The 23,822-nt window shown below is 44.1% G+C and overlaps 1 protein-coding gene across 2 annotated transcripts in view; it reads left to right on the plus strand.

The window, feature by feature from the left end:
• Window positions 1–23,822, plus strand: part of klhl13 (kelch-like family member 13) — a 96,520-nt gene that overhangs the window by 62,556 nt on the left and 10,142 nt on the right. For both annotated transcript variants that reach the window (XM_060913476.1, XM_060913477.1), the window contains exons 3-7: window positions 6,184–6,325; window positions 9,216–9,348; window positions 10,086–10,282; window positions 11,513–12,308; window positions 20,899–21,012. In XM_060913476.1, coding sequence (XP_060769459.1) covers window positions 6,184–6,325; window positions 9,216–9,348; window positions 10,086–10,282; window positions 11,513–12,308; window positions 20,899–21,012 — 1,382 coding nt within the window. The remainder of the gene's footprint in view (window positions 1–6,183; window positions 6,326–9,215; window positions 9,349–10,085; window positions 10,283–11,512; window positions 12,309–20,898; window positions 21,013–23,822) is intronic.

The raw sequence follows: 23,822 nt of genomic DNA on the forward strand, positions 1-23,822 counted from the left end.
CAGTATTAAGCTCTGTCTTAAGTGGCCACTTGCGTTACCTCAGTTTACCTGGGTATATTCACTGAATACGTCTAAGAATATAAGAATACGTATAGTCTGACTGTCCTGAGCAGGAACTCGGAATGCAGTTGCTAAAATAGTAATAATTTATTGATAGAAGGTGTTTTGTGGTCCGTGTACTACACTGTAGTGTGTCATGTGGTAATGCATTATATGGCAATGCAATTTTGATAAATATTACCATATATCAGTTGGAATTATGTTCCACACATATACCTGCAACTCTGACCATATCATTTTCAGTGACACATAAAATGGTTTTGAAAGTTCCTGGTTTTAAAACGTATTTTTGATATGGTAATTTTCTTTCAGAGATTTTTTTTTTTATTTGCAACATGTCTCTGACAGCTCAAAATGCATCTCCAGGCATTTCAAAACTGCAGAGCTTCCAGGGGCTTCTAGCAGCCCCCGGACCCCTGGCTTTATTGGGTTGAGGTCCCTGTGGAATAGAGATCTTGCATGTGACGTCACAGCCGATCCAGATTGTAACAGACGCCATCTTGTCGGTCAAATGCCATATTTCCGCCTTCTACTTCTGGTTCTACTTCTGCTTCTACTTCTCCTTTTTTTCTTCTGGAAAACCCTACTATATACAATTCTACTACAACGGCTGCGGCTACAAGCTCTCCCTACCTGTGCACGTTTTTTATGTTTTTTGTGTGCATTTTTGCGTGTTCGTCTGTACCGGACTTCAATATCCACTACAACCGTATGGACTTACTGGACATTGGTTTCCAGCAGAAAATGACGGTTTGTAGCGATTTCCATCGCATGCACAACATTCCGGATGAGATAGCGAGACCAGCGGGGCCTCCGTGGATTGTTATCGGGTCTGGCAGGCGAAGGAGGCGGCGTCGGGAGCGGAAGCAAAAGCGAGGCTGCAGGCAGAGCCGGCCTGTTGACTAAGCTCAGAAAACAGCCACTCAAATCTCCACTGCCAAGCCTCTACCTCTCCAACGCCAGATCCATGGTAAACAAGACGGACGATTTGGAATTACAGCTGGAATTACCTTATTCTATTCTATAATCGGCTGGTCAGTGCTATACTAGATGCTACTGATATATCTAGTATCAGTACTAGTAATACTTAAGTGACTTACCGTCCAATGAGGATTGTTATTTTCTTGTTTACAAGATGCCACATCTGAGGGCGGCTGACAAATCCTGAATTTCTGTAAAGATAACTGTCCAGAGATTTATAAGCACGCAGTGCTTCACCACTGAACAGCGAGGGAAAGTTAATGAGGTAATTATACACGTCTGGGTATTCCACCTCTGGCAGTTCCATATCCACTGACACGGTCGTGAAAACTACGTCCGGTAATCGATAAGGGTCACTAATCTGTAGGTCGTTTATTTTAGACATGCATCTAATTATCTGTTCATTAGAAAAATGAGCCGTGTAGTCTGTCGGTTGAAATCGATCCATTTTGTATACGAGTGCAGCAGTATTCAGCTGTGTTTTTTACCGACAAGATGGCAGCTGTTTACATTCCGGTCATGTGACTGCAAGATCTCTATATGGTTTAAAATGGTTAAAATGACCATCCTGATTCAGTAAACAAGTGGGCTAAAAAACTAAAGGTTCTCAAGCTCCACGGTGATGGTTACCATGGTGATGTGAAGGACTTCTTGAAAGTCCAGTGCTGAATGTCAGCTGGAGCTCAGGACGTGGACTCAATCATGTATCGTCTGAAGTGTAATACAGTTTCGTGATCATCAGTTCTCCAGTCTGCTGAGGAAGGAGGCTTAAAAAAAAGGCTAGTTTTCTCATCAACAAAACCTCCTACTCTTTCTCTCTCTCTCTTGCTGTTCTCTCTGATGTGGTTTTTTTTTTGGTGGGGGGGGTCATTTGCATTTACAAGACAACCATCAAACACGTCGACATTTTGCTTGGAGAACACCTGGACCCGGCTGGTCGTACCTCATCCCATTGCCTCGAGTTGAAAGAGAAAAGAGCAAAAGGTGCGTTAGTGTGCCCAAGCTTGGAAACGTTCCAGCGGGGTTGAAAGGGATGTTGGGTAATAAGCAGAATGTGTCCAGGTCAGTGCGAGTGTGTAATAACAGATGTTCTCGTGGCCAGTACTTGCAGCACCCTTCCTGCACCTCCTAATGACAGTCTGGGTGCGAGCGTCCCTTAATGATGAATTATTAAAGGAATATGTTATGCTAATGCCACAGTGGGAGAGCAGGATGGAGTGACTGGTAGAGGGAGGGAGGGAGGGAGGGAGGGAGATCTCATTTCAGCCACTCTTCAGCTTGTCAAGGAGCAATTCCCCTTCCTTTCTCTTTCTGTCATCAGCAGTAGACCAGCAACTGTTGGCTGTTAGACATGTGCTAATTATTGCTTACGTGATATTCAGCCTGCACGGCATTATTGATGGGGCTGACCCTGGGCAACATTTTACAGATTTTGAATATTCATTGGTGTTACCGAGTATTTACGTTGGTATACCATCTAATAAACCTTTAGATGGATTGCTAACATTATGTATGTGGCGGAAGCAAACCAAGGCTACATCCACACGACAACGGCAACGAGTTTTTTTTTTTTTAAATATCGCGTCCACATGGGCAACGGATCAGTAAAATATCAGGTACATATGGCAACGCAACGCTTGCTGAAAACGATGCAATACACATGCCACACCTCTACGTGCGCTGTAAGACGGTCCCATCGGAGACACCAGAACAATAGAAGTATGACGCATGCGCATAAACCCCTTCTTCTGTAGCATCAGCCACATAAAGTTTTGATTATTAATCAGTAGCGTAAAATAGTATCTATTGTCTAAGACACTTATTTATATTTCATATTAAAACGTCTATGTAAATTAATACATAGAAAGCCTGGCCAGGCGCTGAACGTTCTTCTGCCTTCACTTGAAGAGAAATTCAGGGTGAGCATGAGCCTAGGTTCTTCCCTGTCACTCACCCGGTCACTGTCACACGCACACACCTTCTCACTCCCTATCCTATGGATATAGTCCCTTTAAATCACGTGCTCGTTTTTTGAATGGAGATGAGGAAAGAGGAATGAATGGGGGTAGATGGAAGCCGGTACGCCAACATTCTGATATCCTCCAGAATTCTTTAATGGTCCGGAATAAATTGAATGCTACACGTTGATGGATTACTTTGTTCTTCTACGCCCTTATTCTTATTCGCTCAGTCACTTCGTCCACCTCGGGCCCGAGGGAAAGGCATTCACGAAGGAATCCAGGGTCTCTTTCTGGGCGAACTCAACAGCCCTTTTTGAGGAATGTATTGTCGGACTTAAACCAACATCTGAAGAGGTGAGATTGCTCCTTTTTTTTCCCTATTTTTGCTGGCGGGATTGTTTTTGCTTTTGGAAAGCGCACGGGTGGTGCGCGGTTTTGGTTATACTGCTTCTGCAGTGTTTGGACTAAAGACTCTGCCCTAAGGGCTATTCTCTCTCTCTCTCTCTCTCTCTCTCTCTCTCTCTCACACACACACACTTTGCACCATTACACAATAAATATTCACAGTGAAAATATTTTGTAAGCGCGTTTCATGAACCAAGTTATAGGATTTGTTGACAACTCGCATCGAGTTCGTTACACTTCTACCCGGCGTGAAGCACTGACAGTCATGTGGTTGTGACGTCATCGTAAACAAATCCGTTCTACTCATCCAGACGACTTCGCAACGGGGCCGTTGCCAGATTTTTCCACTCTGGAACCCGTTCTCAAAAGATTTCGTTTTGGGGCACCCAAAACGCCGGTGCCATGTGGACGCCAGGCCGAAACGATAAACAATTTTATGAGATTCACCTGAATCCGTTGCCGTGTGGACAGGGCCCAAGATTTGTCCAACAATGCAACAGGAAAGTCCTGTACTGTATTGTACCTTAACAAAATTTGTCAAATAATAGAAAATAAAGAAGTCCTTTATATCTTGCAAAGATTTATTGGACAGCAGGAAAGTCCACATCATTTCAAGCATCATAGCGAATCTTGACGGTATCTTGGGTGCCTTTTTTTTTTTTTTTAAATCCTATGTCCAACCTAATACTTTTTTTCCCCTCCCCCGTGCTTTGTCATAGTGGCTTCATTTCTTTCCTTTTGTATTACTATGGACTTCCTTTCAGGCTGCAGCTCATTGCAGTCACTCTTTTGAATGTCAAACCAGGAATTGCACGGGGGGAAAAATGAGCGTTTCAGCATCCTCATTATTGATCTGAATGCTTTCTTGTTTGGTGGAGACCTGATGCTATACCCTGCTACTGGAGCTTCACTTCAGATTAGACTCGGTATTGATGCTCGAGCCAGCCATGCACAGATTAATGTGGATTAAATGTCCTTGCGAGCATCATTAGGGCATTATCTCAGTAATACAGTAACGATCGGAGCAGGACAGACTTTATTTTTCTGGACCGAAGACATCAATAGCACCATCTGTTGATTTTTCGAGTCTATCTTGCTGCCGAAACGTTTCATCAGCTCTAATCACTCGTGAGGAATTAAGGCGTGCGTTTTGCCTTTGAAATGATGCAACGGGTGAACGATCGAGGATAAGAAGTCATTCGCTTCAGTATGAGATGATGAAGCGCTTTTGATCAAGCTGTGATGCAATTTGATTTAATGTTCATCCAGCAGTTTGATTTTTAATTGAAATAGTGTTTGCCTTCAGGAAAGGAAAATGATCTGTACAGAGAACACCTCCATCGCAGGCACTAAGGTCACTCCCACTTTACGAAGCCGAAGAACTACAGAGGCCACGCCTCGGTTTGTGGAATTGCGAGAAACTTGTCTCTCTTGCCCCTTTTCCACCAAATCAGTTCCAGGGCTGGTTCGGGGCCAGTGCTTAGTTTGGAACCGGGTTTTCTGTTTCCACTGACAAAGAACTGGCTCTGGGGCCAGAAAAACCGGTTCCAGGCTAGCACCAACTCTCTGCTGGGCCAGAGGAAAGAACCGCTTACGTCAGCGGGGGGGTTGGAGTTGTTAAGACCAACAACAATAACAAGACCGCGGAAGATCGCCATTTTTAAGCGACGAGAAGCAGCAGCTGTACAAATGCGAAGTCATCCATTATTATTATTGTTGTTGTTTCTGCTGCTTCCGTGGTGTTTTTGCTTCGACATTCGCGCTAAGATTTATGCAAACGTAGCAACGTAACTGACGTATACAGCGACATAATGACGTGGCTTCCCTTAGCACCGCGAGCTATGGAAAAGCAAACTGGTTCTCAGCTGGCTCGCAAGTTGAACGAGTTGTGAACCAGCACCAGCACTGGCCCCGAACCAGCCCTGGAACTGATTTAGTGGAAAAGGGGTATCTGTCTCCTTCGCAGCGACTGGCGGGTTCGCCGGACACGCCTCTCACCTCCTTCACTAAGACTTGAAGAATCATGTTGGAGAGATGAACACACTCTCTTGAAAGCAAAGGATTCCCATACTATAGTGTTTTTTCAAAATTTTAAACACCAGCCATAAACGATGGTCTGTTGTATCAGACGAGACAGATGCACTTGGTCACAGTCGTCTGATTTTACCCAGTACGTGCTGCATCAAATATTGAGACTGGAGCACTGTTTTAAATCAGAGAATCTCTACACTTCCAGTGTATTTATTTATTTATTTATTTATTTATTTATATCTTTTCTCCCTGTTTGTGGACAACAAATAATGGTCAAGGCCAGAGCAGCAGCTTGTTATGTGACAGGGTATGCTGACGAGGCGTAACGGTGATGATGATTTTACTTTTGGCTGATTAGTCCTGTGTTTATTTTGCTGATTAGTAGATGGACATCATCATTGGCCTGATTAGATCTGTCCTTTATGTCTAGGGATTGCGGTAATTACAAGACGGTTGACTCCTATGGAAACGTGTGCTATCCTTCAACGTCTTTCTAATAGGGAAAACTAAACTGTACTGCCTTTTTTTTTTTTTTTTAAAGTTAGACACTTGTAAATACCATACCTCTGACATGATGTGAAGGAGCTGTAGCTATTTTGGGTGTCATTATGGTGTATTGTCTTGCTGTATTGGAGTTGTTGAATGATGTGTTCCTTAGTCAGCACTGTCACAGTTATGGACAACGTCTCACCTTTTATCCTAACCAGGTGTGTGTGTGTGTGTGTGTGTGTGTTGCTTTCTGTAGATCCCTGGTGGAGGATGATGATGCTCATATGAAGGTGTCTCTTGGCTGTGGTGAGATGGGGCTCTCCGCCCACCTGCAGGCATCAAAGACGGGCAACACCCGCTTCTTCACCAGTAACACCCACAGCTCCGTTGTCCTACAGGTAAGTGTGTGTGAGAGTGAGCGAGCTGTTCATACTAGTAAGCCACAAGCCCCTCCTGTCACTTGCTGTTTATCTTTTGTCAGCAATGAGCGGAAATGACTGTTGTTGCTGGTAGGGGTTTGGTTTTTTTTTTTTTTTTTAAATATTACGTTCAGTGGCGGCACGGTGGTGTAGTGGTTAGCGCTGTCGCCTCACAGCAAGAAGGTCCTGGGTTCGAGCCCCGGGGCCGGCGAGGGCCTTTCTGTGTGGAGTTTGCATGTTCTCCCCGTGTCCGCGTGGGTTTCCTCCGGGTGCTCCGGTTTCCCCCACAGTCCAAAGACATGCAGGTTAGGTTAACTGGTGACTCTAAATTGACCGTAGGTGTGAATGTGAGTGTGAATGGTTGTCTGTGTCTGTGTGTCAGCCCTGTGATGACCTGGCGACTTGTCCAGGGTGAACCCCGCCTTTCGCCCGTAGTCAGCTGGGATAGGCTCCAGCTTGCCTGCGACCCTGTAGAAGGATAAAGCGGCTACAGATAATGTGTGATGTGATTACGTTCAGTAGGAGGAGACAATGTTCAGAACCCCTGGCTTATGCTTTCGAGTTTCATGGGGCCTTATTTAGTGAACCGTGGCCACTGATCCTGCGAGTTGTCGTCCTTGCGTGTAGCAGAATATTTCTCCAGCGTCACAGTGAGTTTCGGCTCTAATCAAAACGCCGCGTCATGGCACGCGGTGGACAGAACGCGACCATCTGCCTTCACGGGCACCCTGCCACAGGGATACATTGGGGTGTGTGTGTGTGTGAAGGTCGTCACATGCAGTCTGGTGTCCTGATGCACATGCCTCAACCTTTCTCATCATCAGTATCCTCATCATGGCTGGGTTTCACGTGAGAAAATTCATTAGCAACGGACAGCAGGTCACCTGGCAACCGTGTGTGTGTGAGCGAGAGAGAGAGAGAGAGAGACTGCCCTCAGGCTAATTATGAGTCTGTGTATTATCCTTATAATGTCAGAGTTAGTGGTGGTGCCGTTTCCATGATGAGTTTACACCAACAATTGCCATGACGACGGCATTGAAAGCTGTCACGCTCCATTACCATGATGGAAGAAAGTGGAAAAACAAACATGTCTCGTTCTTCCTCAGAAACAATGACGGACAAGGAGGCGTGGCCTCTTTGTAACTCTCTTGGGAAAGGAGGTGTGGCCTCTGGAACCATTTCTCAGTAAAGGAGGTGTGGCCTTTGCATGTCAGACCCAGAGCGCAATAACGGAGGCTTGGCTTCTGTGTCATTCTTGGTAAATGGGGTGTGGCCTCCCTCGGTCACCATTCTTGGTAAATGGGGTGTGGCCTCCCTCGGTCACCATTCTTGGTAAATGGGGTGTGGCCTCCCTTGGTCACCATTCTTGGTAAATGGGGTGTGGCCTCTGTGTCTGTCTTTTTATTCATTTACTTGTCACACTACAACATCTGTACATCTCTCTGATGCTCATTGTCCTGGAAAAAACACACACCGCTGCACTGAACGTGTGTGTGTGTGTGTGTGTGTGTGTGAGAGAGCGAGAGAGCAGAGATGGATGTGGCCTAATGAAGTATTGAAACTGAGCTCTGTGTTCGCACACAATTATTGGCCGCTTAATCAGAGTTTAATTGAATCAATATTAATCAACAGAACGTGTGTGTGTGTGTGTGTGTGCGCGTGCCTAGTTCAGCAGTTTTTCACAATTGGGAATAAAATGGCCTACATAAAGACACACAGACCCGAGTACATGTATTGTGGTGTCGGGGATGAAGGCTGACGTTATGCGAGCGCTCTAATCTCTGTGACGTGGAACTCACACTTGAAGGTGTGTGTGTGTGTGTGTGTGTGATGGTGAAGATAGCCATCAAATCTTGCTGACCTTTTCTTTCTTAGCCTGCAAATGAATCTCAGTTTGACTTTTTTTTTTTCCCTTCATTTCCCCAATTATGGTTTGTTTGGAGCTGGGAGAGCGTTTTCGTTAAGGGAACATGTGATGGTTATTTTCGTCCTCTACTCGCATCACGTAAAGAAACAACAGGATGCTCCTCGACCTCCACCGAGTTCTCCGGAGGACAAACATAAGCAGAAAAAGCGCTGCCTGCGTACATGGGCGGAAAAACCTTAACCATGACGACACTGTCTTCCCAGTTTGAGCAAGTAGACCAGCACGTTATCCTCCATGTTTCTTTTCACCTCCAACTCGCGACCTCGTTGGTCAAGACCAACGTTGGAAAAATTTTCACTCGATGTTTTTCTTAAAAAAAAAAAACCTGCTTCCACATTTAAACACGTGCACGCGGAGAAACGCTTCGTTCGCAGTTCTTCACACATCCTGAACCGCTTGTGCCATTCATTCGTTCTAATCATGACACACAAACTAGGACATCTGAATTATTATGGCCTGGTTTCCACGGCGACGCAATCGCAAAGTGGAATTGGGCCAGCGGCGCATGCTTCACTCTGCTTCGTTTAGTCAGCGCTACGGACCTTCGTCAGGGTGGAGATTTGAAATCTGTTTGACCTGAAATGGACCCCAGACTTCCGTTATGGAGAGAAGGGGCGGAATAAAACCCAAACCGATTAAGCAGCTTTTCAAAGAGGTGTGTTGAAAGTTTCCATTCCTCCAGTACACGGGGAATAAAATGTGACCAGGCGTGGCATCATGGGAAAACGATCCACACCAGTGATGTGATGGAGTCAAACAGATTACGACCAGAGAGTGAATTATTTTCCTCGAACAGCATGGTCCGTAGTGTGGTGGTGGTGGTGGTGGTGGTCTCTACTTTTATTATTTATGTAATTGTCAGGGGTCTTTTTTGTTTGTTTGTTTGTTTGTTTGTTTGTTTTTTCGGTAACGTTCCTCCTCTTCTCTCTGTCCGTGTCTCAGGGATTTGACCAGTTGAGGATAGAGGGGCTGCTGTGTGACGTGACGTTGGTGGCAGGCGACGGCGATGAGGCATTTCCTGTCCACCGAGCCATGATGGCGTCATCCAGCGACTATTTCAAAGCCATGTTCACAGGTGAGTGAGTGAAGCGAAGTGGGTTGTATTTATAATTAATGCATCTTCTCTTTCATGACCTCACCCTCTTTGATAGAGATGTAGCTCCGCCCACCAGATAAAACTTGCTTGTTGTTTTTGTGTTTTTTTTTTTTTCCATGCTGTGCGCGTGTGCGGTGGCGGCGATCGTGCTGTGATGTGACGCGATGCAACGCGACACGATGTCTGATGTCTCGCACTGCTTTTGATGAATAATAAAACACAGGGTTCACTTCATAGGCCGGCTCGTTCCTCTCGTCTCTGTGCGGACCTGAAAGATGGAGACTCGAGCCTCAACAGGCTTTTTTTATTTATAGAAACTAATCTAACGATTTTCTGCTTCGATAACGATGATGAAGCGTTTAACTGACAAATAAGGAACTCTAACCAGAGCTGCTGAAGACTTGATGTGCATCTCTTCCTCTAAATCCGTAGCGTAAACATGCCGTTATCTCTGAAACGATACGGAACATAACGCTAACGTCAACATTATCTCTTGTTTACGAGTTCCATCTGATCGCTACTTTCCATGTTATTGTTTACAAGTGAGGGCAGCTTTGCTTTTGCTTACGTAAACAACAACGGATCAACTAATTTAAAAATAAAAAAAAGTTGTGGATTGTTAACAAATACCAACAATCAGTTAACCTGCAGCTTTTTAAACATCATCTCATTTCACATTCTTTCTCCTTCCTGTCCCCCCCGCATCGTTCTCTCAGGTGGGATGAAGGAGCAGGACCTGATGTGTATCAAGCTGCACGGCGTGAACCGCATCGGCCTGAAGAAGATCATCGACTTCATCTACACAGCCAAGCTCTCGCTCAACATGGAGAACCTGCAGGACACGCTGGAGGCGGCCAGCTTCCTCCAGATCCTCCCAGTGCTCGACTTCTGCAAGGTGTTCCTCATCTCCGGGGTACGAAGAAAGCATTTCTCTCTCCAAACACAAATCGGATGATTTCCTGTTTTCCTTCGGGTTTCGGTCCAAAACTTGGCGCGTCTCTTAATTTCTCTCTACGTTAACAAGACAACGCAGCTCGTCGCGTTACTGAAAGGGCGCCGACACTGGAGACTCCTTACCTCAAGCGTACCAAAGCGAACGTCTCGTCACAGTGAGCTGTTGCTATAGAAACATGTATAATTAACGCAGTCGAGTGCATCAATATTAAACATGAACTTTGCTTTGTGGTTTCTCGACTCTAACGAGCTTTATTTAGGTCATCAGCTAATTATCAAGCCCTCCGTGAGCCGAGGCAGATCGTTAGAGACCACATGCGGCGCATGTTTATGCGCTTTCCTCGCTCCATCTCTGGGTGTGAGGTTGAGGGGTTTTTTTTTTGTGTGTGTGTGTGTAGACACACGGACCAGGCTTGCGCTGATATTACATTTTCATATCCAGCACTGCTTTTAATCCAATTTTGTTGGGACGCGTTCAATTATCATGATACGAGCTCAATAACAGCCATGGCGATAATTAGGGGAAATTTATTCGCGCGGCGCTTTATTATCCGAGTTTGTTTTCTCATAAGATGAATCATGAACCCGTCCTGCTGAGCGCTTGCAGTACGGTGTATGTTTATCTGAAAGGAAGTAAAAATATGATGTGCAGTTGGTGGTTTTTGGAAGCGGCAACATGAATGAAGGGTTTTGGTTTTATTTGGGAAATAAATGAAACGGTTTCTAAGGAAAGCATTGAACATACTCTTGAGAAGCAAGCTTTATTTATTTATTTATTTATTTATTTATTTTTTCCTTTCTCCATTCAATCAAGTTCTCTATTCTGATTGGTCAGATGGTGTTGTGTTGATTTTGATTTACTCCCAGTTAACTCAGCCGGTCATTCTAATCAACTCCTCTTTCGAATCCATCTGTCCAAGTTTATATCAATCTACTATGTTTTAAAAATCCAGTTTATTTATCAACACGTAATCATTGATATGGTGACTGTTCCTTGAAGGAGATCTTTCCTTCCATGAATGTTAAATAATCTCCAGTCTCGGTGTCGGCGCATTTTTCCACCACTGGCAAGTCTTCGTGGTTTTACGGTTTCTTGTAGCAAAAGAATATATCGTGAGGATGTGAAAATGTAGGGGGTTTTTTTTCCATGTAGTAAAATTAATTCTGAACCTACCTCCTTCCTCGGTAGGTGTCTCTGGAGAACTGCGTGGAGGTGGGGCGCATTGCTAGCGCATACAACCTGGCCGAAGTCGACAAATACGTGAACAACTTCATCCTGAAGAACTTCCCGGCGCTCCTTGGGACGGGCGAGTTCGTGAAGCTTCCTGTGGAGAGGCTCGCCTTCGCTCTGTCCTCGAACGGTCTGCGGCGCTGCAGTGAGCTGGAGCTGTTTAAGGCGGCGTGCCGCTGGCTGCGCGCGGAGGACGGGCGCATGGAGCACGCGGCACGCCTCATGCGCAACGTCCGCTTCCCGCTGATGAGCCCGAGCGAGCTCATCAACCACGTGCAGACGGTGGACTTTATGCGCACGGACAACGCGTGCGTCAACCTGCTGCTGGAGGCCAGCAACTACCAGATGATGCCCTACATGCAGCCAGTGATGCAGTCTGAGCGCACGGCGATCCGCTCCGACAGCGCACACTTAGTGACTCTGGGTGGCGTCCTGCGCCAGCAGCTGGTCGTCAGTAAGGAGCTGCGTCTGTTTGATGAGAAGGCGCACGAGTGGCGCGCGCTGGCACCAATGGACGCGCCTCGCTATCAGCACGGCATCGCCGTCATCGGCAACTTCCTGTACGTCGTCGGAGGCCAGAGCAACTACGACACCAAGGGGAAGACCGCAGTGGACACGGCGTTCCGCTACGACCCGCGCTACAACCGCTGGATGCAGGTGGCCTGCCTCAATGAGAAAAGGACCTTCTTCCACCTGAGCGCGCTCAAGGGCCACCTGTACGCCGTCGGAGGCAGGAACGCCGCTGGAGAGCTCGGTGAGTCACAGCCGTCTGGGGGCGTGGCCTGTTGTCTAAGCATGTTTTCCGTTCTGGTAGACAGCCGGTAAATTTGTGAGTACAGAAGAGGGGGAAAAAAAAAGTCCAGTGGGTTGGGTTTGTGATGTCACAACTAGGGATGGCGAAAACTAAAAAAAATCTTGACCGACCACCGAGCCTCATTAGCAGGTTAAAGTCGGTTAACCTATGAGTTTAAACAGGGATGCAAACGGCGCGCCTTTTTCACGGCTCGTGCAGATCCGATTTTTTTTGGAGCGTCTGAATAATTTCATCAGAGTAAATTCTGTATTAAAATTACTACATAAGCAAATGCTGTTACAGTCCGTGAAAAAGCTGTGAAAAAGTCGGCATGAGGGCAATTCCATGTAAATGTCAACCTCACCATGCAAAAATAAAGCAACATGTAATACATCAAAACCACTCCCAGAGATATCACCTAGGCCTGTATTTTACAGATGTGAATAAGTTGAACCAATTTGTAACCAACCTAATGTGTCACTGTCAGTCTTTCTTTCTTATAATGTAAAACCCAAGCTAAAATCAACTTTGATCATGTACAATTCTATATTATTGCCACAAGCCACAAAAATGTATGCTAAAATCCACAAAACAGCAAAACAATAGCCATCCTAAATATTATTTAAGAACTTTGATAGTTTTAGCTGATATTTAGAGAGTTTTTCAAAGGGTTATGGTGGTTAAATTGCTGATTTTCTAAACATACGCCATGTCTATTTCAGACGCGTCACATCCATAACGGAATTTTGTCGCATCCATAACGCTGACTTTTCCTTCCGAAACTCTGCATGAAATACAAAATATTTTAAACAAAGATTTTTTAATATTCACCTTGGACCCCTCTATCAAATGGATATCTCCATTTCGACATTAGGTTTACAATTTCACAGAGTTTGATAAAAATGTACAGTCACCCAAGAAAAGTGATACTTTTTCTGTCACATCCATAACGCATCTTTTATTGGCGTTTTCTGGCATGCCCTAGATGTACTATGGGAATTGTTCTTGTTCTATCACTTCTCCAGTATGGTACAGCCTTAAAATATGCAACACCTGTTTAAATACTGGGAGACAATAAAACATGCACTGGGTCATTTGTTGCCATTTTGAGTTCAAGTGTCACGTCCATAACGCTGGAATTGCTTATCTGCGCCTTTAGTTTGTGTGGAGAGATATGATCTGCAATAACATGCATTGTTGGCTACAGACCGAAACATACTTTCAGAATGCACTGGCCAAGGCAGGACTAAACTCCATGTGCCTTCTAATAATAATTAAAAAAAATAAATAAATATATATATAGTAATTTGTAAGCTAAAAAGCCTGTGTCTACACTTTTTTTCTTTCGCCGAGTGGCAGCTGTGTTCAACTGGGGCGGGACGTGACTGAATGGGTGTTTCTGATTTGTCAGCTGTCTTTAACTGGGGCGGGAGGGCGGGACATGACTGAATGGGTGTTTCTGATTTGTCAGCTGTCGTCCTTACACCGCATGGCATGCCCCAAGCGTTTACAACACAGAATTCCAGGTTCTCCGCTCCAAAATCGGCAGCTTCAAAACGATTGATTTTTTTTTTTTTTTCACCGACAACCAAAAAAAAATTAACCGGTTGACGTTGATTCGGTCAACCACCGGTCAAACGGTCATCGGTTAACATCCCTAGTCACAACACGACACGCACATCTGCTGATGATTCAAGGATACGAATTCAAGACCTTGAGAATAAAGATCATTCGCGTTTAGCTCCGGAACCTGCATGCTATGCTCGTTAGCTTTGCTAATGTTGGTGATTTAAACAAAGACTCGTTGTTACGGTAACGTTGCATTTCGACAGATTTGCAAGTTGAGACTCCGATACCGAAAATCACGTTAAAATCTCCAAATCGGTGACCGAGTGTTTACCCCGGAATCTGTTCCGGATATCACATCTGTATCGTTTCACTTTGACCCAGCTGCTCCAAACCCCTGGAGGTCACCAGTTCGGTTGCCGTGGTAACAGCTAGACATGGAGGTTGTAGTCAGGATGAAAAGCTCCAGAGGAACAGGGGTAATGTAACAGAGGAATGTCAGGATCTCTCTCTCTCTCTCGCGCGCACACACACACACACACACACACACACACACAGAGTGCCGCTCCTATTAAATTACACCGAGATGCTTCTGTGGAAAGAATACCACAGCAGCTAAATAAAGGACTGAAGTTCTCCTCAAACCAAAGGAAGGGCTTTTTATTTTTTTTTAACACACACACTCACACACACACACTCCTGTTCCACTGAGCCACGTTTCCAAATTCTGTTACCATGGCAACTGGAGTCATGCTGGTCAAGTGGATTTTATTACTCTGAATGAAATTACTTTTCTGCTTTTTGTTTCTTGTTTGTTTGTTTTTTTCCCCCCTCCCTTCTCCTGGCACGGTACCTTGAGCTCACGTGCCCCACACACACAGAGTTGGAAAAACAAACTGCGTGCAACTCTGCGGTGGTCACATCATCTTCGTGTCCTCGATGCTGTGCACGCAGAGCGAAAATAATCCAAAATTCATTAAAGCAGAAGCAACTTCAAATCGGTGACGTTTGATTTGAAAAAGTTCAAAGGCGACGATTAAACCAGCAGAATTTTTATTTTTCTAAAATGTGCACAAGCCGGTTCTTGTTCACAAATTACTGTTGATGTGATGCATTTAAACCGTTCATTTCCTCATTCTTTCTTCTTTTTTCTTTCAAAGTTGACTTTATTGTAGTTACTTTCTTTATTTTTTGTTTGTTCTTTGTTACTGGTTTCATCTCTTCCTTTTTTTTGTGTCATTTTCTTTGCCGTTCTGTCTTTCTTTCTTTTCTTGTCCACTGTCTTTTAATGCAGACTCAGTTTCTTTCCTTCAGGTTTACTTTTGGTTCGTTCTTTCATAGTGTTTTCTTTATTGAAGAACGGCATGTACGTTTTATCCGTTGAGTTACTTTTACTCCTGCAGAATGTCCACAAAACAAGGTCATTCAAAAAGCACACACGTGTGTGGGTGGGTGTGGGTGGGGGGGTCTTATCGCCACATCAATTGTTTTTTCTTTGTTCATCAGCAACTTTTATTTTTTAAAATCCCTCGAGTATCAGTCTGAGATTATTTGGAGCCCCTGCCGTACAAGTCCCTGTGTATGAGCCGTTACTATAGAAACGGTAGCGTATTAAAACGGGCTCGTTAATGTCCACCCGTCGTTCGTGTTGGTGCTGGAGCTCCACGTGCTGTTGTATGAAAACTATGCACACCTTCTGGCCAATCAGACTCGAGCTTCTAACAGCACTGTGGTAACGTAACCTTCATCGAGGAACAAACTGCAGCGTGAACTCCTTCATACTGGAGAATTTCACGTGTTTTGTTTTTTTTTGGAGGGGGGGTTCATCATCATCTTTAGTCTAGTTTGTTGCATTAAATGCGAAGTGTGTGTGTGGTGAGCAGTGCTGTATAAATAAAACATGTCATTAAAGTGAGCAGATTTCCAGCTCATCATCTCCCAAACCTGATGTTTAAACGTTATTAACAAGTGACCTTTGAGGTAATTAACACATTCACCCACTTTCTGACAAACGACTTCTGACCATCTGTCCCGATTAGCGTTCTGTCGACGTAAATTAAGACCGTCATCAATAAATCCCAGGAAAAGTCCAGAGAGGACGGTCTGGAAGAATGTGTTTTGATTTTTTTTTAAAACGATGAAATTTGGAATGTGGTATTTTAAGACGTGAGGTCGTTGGCGTCGTCGGTCCGTCAGGGAGGACGAGGTCATCGTTATGGGATGGCACGACTGTGTTTAAAGAGCTCTCGGAGATGTTTAAAGGAGATGCGCAGAACCATGGCCTCCCTTTTTGTTTATAAATGCCTTGAGATCTCAAGAATGGCACAGGCGTAAACAAATCTAATGTAGTAATTTTTACGATTAAAGTGATTTCATACAGGTAGCGGTCCGAGTGAATGACCTTGACATCTGTGATGTCTATCGGTCTCATCGCCGTTTCCGTTAGACTAAAACACAGAGCTGACTGCAACTCCGATCCTCCACTTTGAACTAATTTATCGCCATGCCATGTAGATGTGTTTCTGGCCGGTGCAGCAACACGACAGAAGGTGGATTTATGTTGCATTCACGGTCCAAGAATGTTCAAACTGCAAAGATTTGGACGCGTTTTGCGAGAAGTTCACGGGCACATTGGGTGCCTACGAAGTGGTCTCTCCTCTGATCTGCACATTTTACTGAAGACTCGTACGAGACCTCTGATCTGTTGAGGAGCGTTGGCTATTAGCCCGTATTGAAAGAGGGTGCAGTACCAACAATTAAAGAAAAATAAAACAAGAAAAGGAAAGTCAGTTCAGTTGCACCAGTTCTCCCGGAGCGTGAGCCGAGGGTTGTTGCTAAAACCCGGGATGGAATGGGACGTGACATCACTCAGATAGTGACCTCCCCGCGGTTGTTGCTAAAACCGGTGACGTCCCATCCCGGGTTTTAGTAATTGCCTGAGCCGAGCAGTAATGGCGGAGTACTCCATATGGAGAATGAGTGGACCAGCCGTCTGATTTCTCTGCTCAGCAGCTCGCCTCAGCAGCAATATCTCGCCCTTATGTGGAAGAAGCGAATGAACGGAGAACCGAAAGTCAGATTGTTTCAAAACAATCGGCCTTCAAGAAGCGAGAACACAGATGGGTAAGCTCCGACTCTTATTTGGATAAAAACAGGTTGTTTACCTGCATTTAGATTAATACATGTAACTTGTATTGTGTGTTTAAGTTAGCGGTATAAGATTATTTAATTTGCTTCAGAATGTGATTGTCTCAGTTCATCTGATTATTTAATGAGCCTTTTATGTTTTATCAGTGAAAATGCATGCATGTACATGTATGTTGCATAAGTTATAACACCAATCCTGTTTTAATGAGAGTCAACCCACAATCAGTGAAGTCAAATCAGTCTTAGTTGAGCAAGTCGGCAACGCTATTTCTTACTTTCACCGTAAATTTTTATTGATATGACTTTGGTCTATAGCTGTCCAAGGCTTCAGCCTTAAAACCGGTTACCGCAGTGACGTCACGCACTCAGGGCTGGCTGGCTCAGCGGGGCAGCTCCAATGACAACTTTTGCGGTCGATTTTAACTCTCAAAAAATATATATATTTTTATTCCCATCTATGCAACATACAAGAGTCAAGGATGGAGATACTATCCACTCAGAAATTTATTTAAAAATGAAGGTTCTGCGTACACTACCGTTCAAAAGTTTGGGGTCACCCAGACAATTTTGTGTTTTCCATGAAAAGTCACACTTTTATTTACCACCATAAGTTGTAAAATGAATAGAAAATATAGTCAAGACATTTTTCTGGCCATTTTGAGCATTTAATCGACCCCACAAATGTGATGCTCCAGAAACTCAATCTGCTCAAAGGAAGGTCAGTTTTATAGCTTCTCTAAAGAGCTCAACTGTTTTCAGCTGTGCTAACATGATTGTACAAGGGTTTTCTAATCATCCATTAGCCTTCTGAGGCAATGAGCAAACACATTGTACCATTAGAACACTGGAGTGAGAGTTGCTGGAAATGGGCCTCTATACACCTATGGAGATATTGCACCAAAAACCAGACATTTGCAGCTAGAATAGTCATTTAGCACATTAGCAATGTATAGAGTGGATTTCTGATTAGTTTAAAGTGATCTTCATTGAAAAGAACAGTGCTTTTCTTTCAAAAATAAGGACATTTCAAAGTGACCCCAAACTTTTGAACGGCAGTGTAGTTCCTTTAAGTGTGGTGCACTGAAGTCTCTGTGGATCGTAGCTGATTTTTAATTAAAGAGATGGTAAATCATAATGCTGGCTTGTTATTGCTAACCTGGAAGATTTTAATTATTTATTAATTATTATTACTACTACTGTTCTAGTAACGGCACATCCTGATGTTTTATTCCAGTAATACCACAGCAATTTGGCAACACACAAAACTTTTTTTTTCTCTTTTCATCCCTCCAACAAAAACCATAAACCATTAAAATGAGCAACGTGTCATTTGTTAATAAATTAAACATCTTAATCGTTGGCTGTTCACTGCAGTATAAGCAGAAGAACAAACTCCAGACTGCATTGATATGAAAATAATCCACTAAAGAGGGATAGTGGCACTCGGCTGCGCACGTCGTATCGCAACACCCTGGCTCCCCCCCCAAGTACATCAGCATGGTCACCTTTTAATGTTGTCGAAGTTGGTTTCTGTTCCCTGTTCTAATGCAGCGTGGTCCGAAATGAAGCGCGAACAGTTTTGTAGGGTTTTGCTGATATGATTCCGATTAACTCCGTCTTAGACATGTGGAGGATAAAAGAATTAATAATTGAGTAAATTGATTCGGTTACCCACAGAATCTCTTCAAAGAGTTACTTAAAGAGCTTTTTTGTTTATATATATATATATATATATATATATATATATATATATATATATATATATAAAAAGCTAAAAAAGCGAGCAGGTTGGGTTTGGTCGCTGTCCGTGGTGCTGAAATCATGGGGTCACCATCATACACTACGTTCAGACTGCAACCTGAAACGACCCATATCCGATTTGTTGTGAAATCCGATTTTTTTGTTAGGCCGTTCGCATTACCGATTATATGAGACTTGTATGCGATCTCCAATATGAACGGAAAACAACCCAAAAGTGTCCCGCATGCGCAAATTGACACGTAATAAGCACATCTACGTAATACGTAAACTAAAAAAAAGCGTACTCTTCATGTTTAATGATTTCTTTTTTTTTGTTTGTTTGTTTAATTATCTGGTTAGTGTTAAAGTGTGAGGTCTCGTGTGTGTTTTTGTTTCTGAACTGAAATGAAAACGTGTAGCCTGGTAACGAGGGTTGACTCCTAAATGTCTCTCTAATTTCTATATAAGTGCACTACATGTTACTAGGAAGTAATGGATTTTTAAACTCTATATAGTGCACTCGAGCTTCAGTAGGCAGTCATTTGGGATACGGCCGCTGTATTACCAAACTCTTAATTCACGCTTAATAATTTGCACATATTTATTTCGTCATATTAATAAACTTTTTCTACATTTTTATAAATATTTATTTAGATTGTTTATAGCCAGCTGAATTCTGCAACTTCTCTCAGCGCTGGCTCAAGGTGCAGAAAAACCAGTGCAGTTTGCGATGGAGATGAGGCGAGACCTGGCGATGTGGTACAGGATGGTTTAAGTTATAAATCAGTTATAGAAACTGTTTTATTTAATGAGGCTAACAGATCAACATCCAGGTCCCTACCAAATCCACCATTAGCTTGATCAATTCTATAAAAGTCTATTTAAATTCAGAAAACTGTACAAATGTTGTTGTTTTCCACCAAAGAGGCGGGATTAGCCAACGCAGAATAGTGACGTTTGTCTCTTGTTGATGACGTGTAGGTCACATGAATGCGACCTGTCCGGTCAGACTGCAGTCGCATGTGAAAATATCGGATATGCATCGGATTTAGGACCACATATCCAAGCGGCCTGGGTCGCATGTGAAAAAATCGGATCTGTGTCGTTCAGATTGTCAATAACAAATCGGATACAGGTCGCATATGGGCAAAAAAATCGGATATGGGTCGTTTCAGGGTGCAGTCTGAACGTAGTCATAGAGTTTCTAAGACAAAAATTTGGAACGTTGTTGTCAAATAAACAAAATGATAAAAGTCCACTGACGATCTTTGGGCTCTGCTGCGGTCCAGGGAAATAAATCAACACCTTCTGACCAATCAGAATCCTGGATTTAACAGTCCTGTGGTTTAAGGCTAATACAAATCCTACCCTTCATACATCAGGGAACTGTCTTTAGAAATTCCTGCTGAGAGAGCGATGCTGCTTTTCTTGTCGTTTATTGCTGCTGTATATCTCTCGGATGATTGAAGTCCTTGTGCTGTTCTTTCCCTTTTTTCCTCTCTCGCTCTCGCCCACTGCTTTGGCCTTTCATTTTTCTTTCAGTCGTCGTCTTTCACTTTTCATTTGTTTGTTTGTTTGTTTGGGGTTTTTTGTCTTTTCATGTCCTCTTTCTTTTGTCTTTCATCAAATAGCTCGTCTCTTCTTCTGTCTTTCTTTTATTAATGCTTTTCTTTTTTTGTTGTTCATTCTCCAGTGGACTTCCCCCCCCTTGTCATTTCTCTTTTTTCCTTATGCTTCCTTTTTTCTTCACTCACTTGCTTGTTCTTTCTTTCTTTCTCTTTTTGTTTTAGTTTTTCAGTTTTAATATTACAATAAGACCCTGGTCGCAGCCTCACAGTCCTCAGGTCTAGTTTGAGAGCTCGAGTGCTCATGTTCCTGTCTGTGTGGAGTTCCAGATGTTCCTCACGCCTGAGGTTCTCCCCATATCCAGGAGGCCCCTCACACTGTCTTGTGCTCTGGGCTTCAGTGCAGGTTCAGAGTTCAGTGTTCACTCGGGACAGTAAAGGAGTTACTGAAAACGAAATGAGGCTCTGAAGTGAATAGTTAATCTCTCTCTCTCTCTCTCTCTCTCTCTCTCTCTCTCTCTTTCTCGGTGCAGCAACAGTGGAGTGTTATAACCCCAGGACGAACGAGTGGACGTATGTGGCCAAGATGAATGAGCCACACTACGGTCATGCAGGAACCGTCTACGGAGGTTACATGTACATTTCAGGTAAGACTTGTACCATAAACACACACACACGCAGATGCCACGCCCATATTAGTATTATGACATCCAGCATTGAGGATTTCTCGGTCTGTCCAGGTCTCTGTCCTCATGCGCTCTTTATTTAGCGAGGTTGATTTTTCTCAGTGTGTGGGTGTGACATACAAGAAGAGTGTGAAATGTGTCCTCTCTCTCGCTCTCTCTCCTCCTCCCCATCTTTCTCTACTCCTCCTCCTCCCAATTTCTCTCTCTCTCTCTCGCTCTCTCCCATACATACCCATGGTTAAAGTAGGAGTGTGTGGTTTGTAACCTTTCCTCACGCTTCCTGTGCTGAGGTGCTGCTTGTTGCTGCGGTTTCCCTCTTCACGTCTGGCCACTGAAACACACTACAGTACTCCGTGTATTAATCTTGTCTCACTGTAACAGTTATCACTCGTTCTGTTTATCAGATTGCAGCTTAAATCCTATGTTTCTGCATCACACACACCCACATGCGCACACAGAGAGAGAGGATGGAAGGATGTCGGGTAAGGGAAACGAGCCTGAAGGAGTGAGATGAGAGCTGCTGAAGTTAGAGTGAACACTGTGTGGGAGTGTGATGGTGTTGTGCGCGCGCATGTGCACACTCGAGCATGTGATATCCTGTTAACAAGGCTCAGTTTAGCATGAAGCAGCTTTGAGTATGAGAGAACGCGAGCGCAGACAGGAAGCGCATCCAGAACTCAAATTATGCGTGCGCGCGCACACAACCATGCCTTCATGTCTTTCTTTGAAGCAGCCTGAAGCCTGATGCGATGCAAAGATGGAAAAGTAGAAAGGGAGTAATAAGAACGACGGGAAGGAGGGTGGGGAGGCGGGGCCGCTCGGCCAGCACCCAGATGCCTGATGGGAAAGTTCCGTACTTTATTTTCAGCCCTCCCTGCAGACATGTCCCGTTTTTCTTTTTTTTTTCCTTCCCTTTAATTCCCCCCCAATGCAGACTCCCATTATTTGTCTCCCTTCCTTTGTCTCGGTCAGTTTGCGGCCTCATCATGAGTGCATTACGCACGCAGAGAGGACTGTGGGTTTATGCATTATTTATTATTGCCTTTACACAGCTGTGTGTGTGTGTGGTTTTTTGTTTTGTTTTACATGTGTATGGTCCAATAGCTATTCAGTGCTCATGGTCTGTTAACCTAATGGTAGCCTTGAGTGTGTAATGTGCAAGCAGCACACACACCACCAGACACCGGGTCTGTTCCCTGGTGATGCTCGGCCAGGCTTTTACTGCAGCCGTCTTCATTTCCTGCTTGTTCTTGGGTCGTTTTGCCTTCAGTGAGTGAAATCTATGCTCCGTTGGATTCAGGTCAAGTGATTGGCGCAACATTCCACTTCACTGCCTTATAAAAAAGAAAAAAAAAAGTCTTGGGTTGCTTTCAAAGGATGCTTCAAGTCATTGTCCATCTACACCGTGAGGTGCTGTCCAATGGGTTTTAAACCTTTTGGCTGGATGTGAGCAGATACAGTGGGGCAAAAAAGTATTTAGTCAGTCACCAGTTGTGCAAGTTCTCCCACTTAAAAAGATGAGAGAGGCCTGTAATTTTCATCATAGGTATACCTCAACTATGAGAGACAAAATGAGAAAAAAAAATCCAGAAAATCACATTGTCTGTCTGATTTTTAAAGAATTTATTTGCAAATTATGGTGGAAAATAAGTATTTGGTCAATAACAAAAGTTCATCTCAATACTTTGTTATATACCCTTTGTTGGCAATGACAGAGGTCAAACGTTTTCTGTAAGTCTTCACAAGGTTTTCACACACTGTTGCTGGTATTTTGGCCCATTCCTCCATGCAGATCTCCTCTAGAGCAGTGATGTTTTGGGGCTGTCGCTGGGCAACACGGACTTTCAACTCCCTCCAAAGATTTTCTATGGGGTTGAGATCTGGGGACTGGCTAGGCCACTCCAGGACCTTGAAATGCTTCTTACGAAGCCACTCCTTCGTTGCCCGGGCGGTGTGTTTGGGATCATTGTCATGCTGAAAGACCCAGCCACGTTTCATCTTCAATGCCCTTGCTGATGGAAGGAGGTTTTCACTCAAAATCTCACGATACATGGTCCCATTCATTTTTTCCTTTACACGGATCAGTCATCCTGGTCCCTTTGCAGAAAAACAGCCCCAAAGCATGATGTTTCCACCCCCATGCTTCACAGTAGGTATGGTGTTCTTTGGATGCAACTCAGCATTCTTTCTCCTCCAAACACGACAAGTTGAGTTTTTACCAAAAAGTTCTATTTTGGTTTCATCTGACCATATGACATTCTCCCAATCCTCTTCTGGATCATCCAAATGCTCTCTAGCAAACTTCAGATGGGCCCGGACATGTACTGGCTTAAGCAGTGGGACACGTCTGGCACTGCAGGATTTGAGTCCCTGGCGGCGTAGTGTGTTACTGATGGTAGCCTTTGTTACTTTGGTCCCAGCTCTCTGCAGGTCATTCACTAGGTCCCCCCGTGTGGTTCTGGGATTTTTGCTCACCATTCTTGTGATCATTTTGACCCCACGGGGTGAGATCTTGCGTGAAGCCCCAGATTGAGGGAGATTATCAGTGGTCTTGTATGTCTTCCATTTTCTAATAATTGCTCAAACAGTTGATTTCTTCACACCAAGCTGCTTACCTATTGCAGATTCAGTCTTCCCAGCCTGGTGCAGGTCTACAATTTTGTTTCTGGTGTCCTTTGACAGCTCTTTGGTCTTGGCCATAGTGGAGTTTGGAGTGTGACTGTTTGAGATTGTGGACAGGTGTCTTTTATACTGATAACGAGTTCAAACAG

This window comes from Neoarius graeffei, chromosome 28 (assembly GCF_027579695.1).
Source record: "Neoarius graeffei isolate fNeoGra1 chromosome 28, fNeoGra1.pri, whole genome shotgun sequence".
NCBI lineage: Eukaryota > Metazoa > Chordata > Actinopteri > Siluriformes > Ariidae > Neoarius > Neoarius graeffei.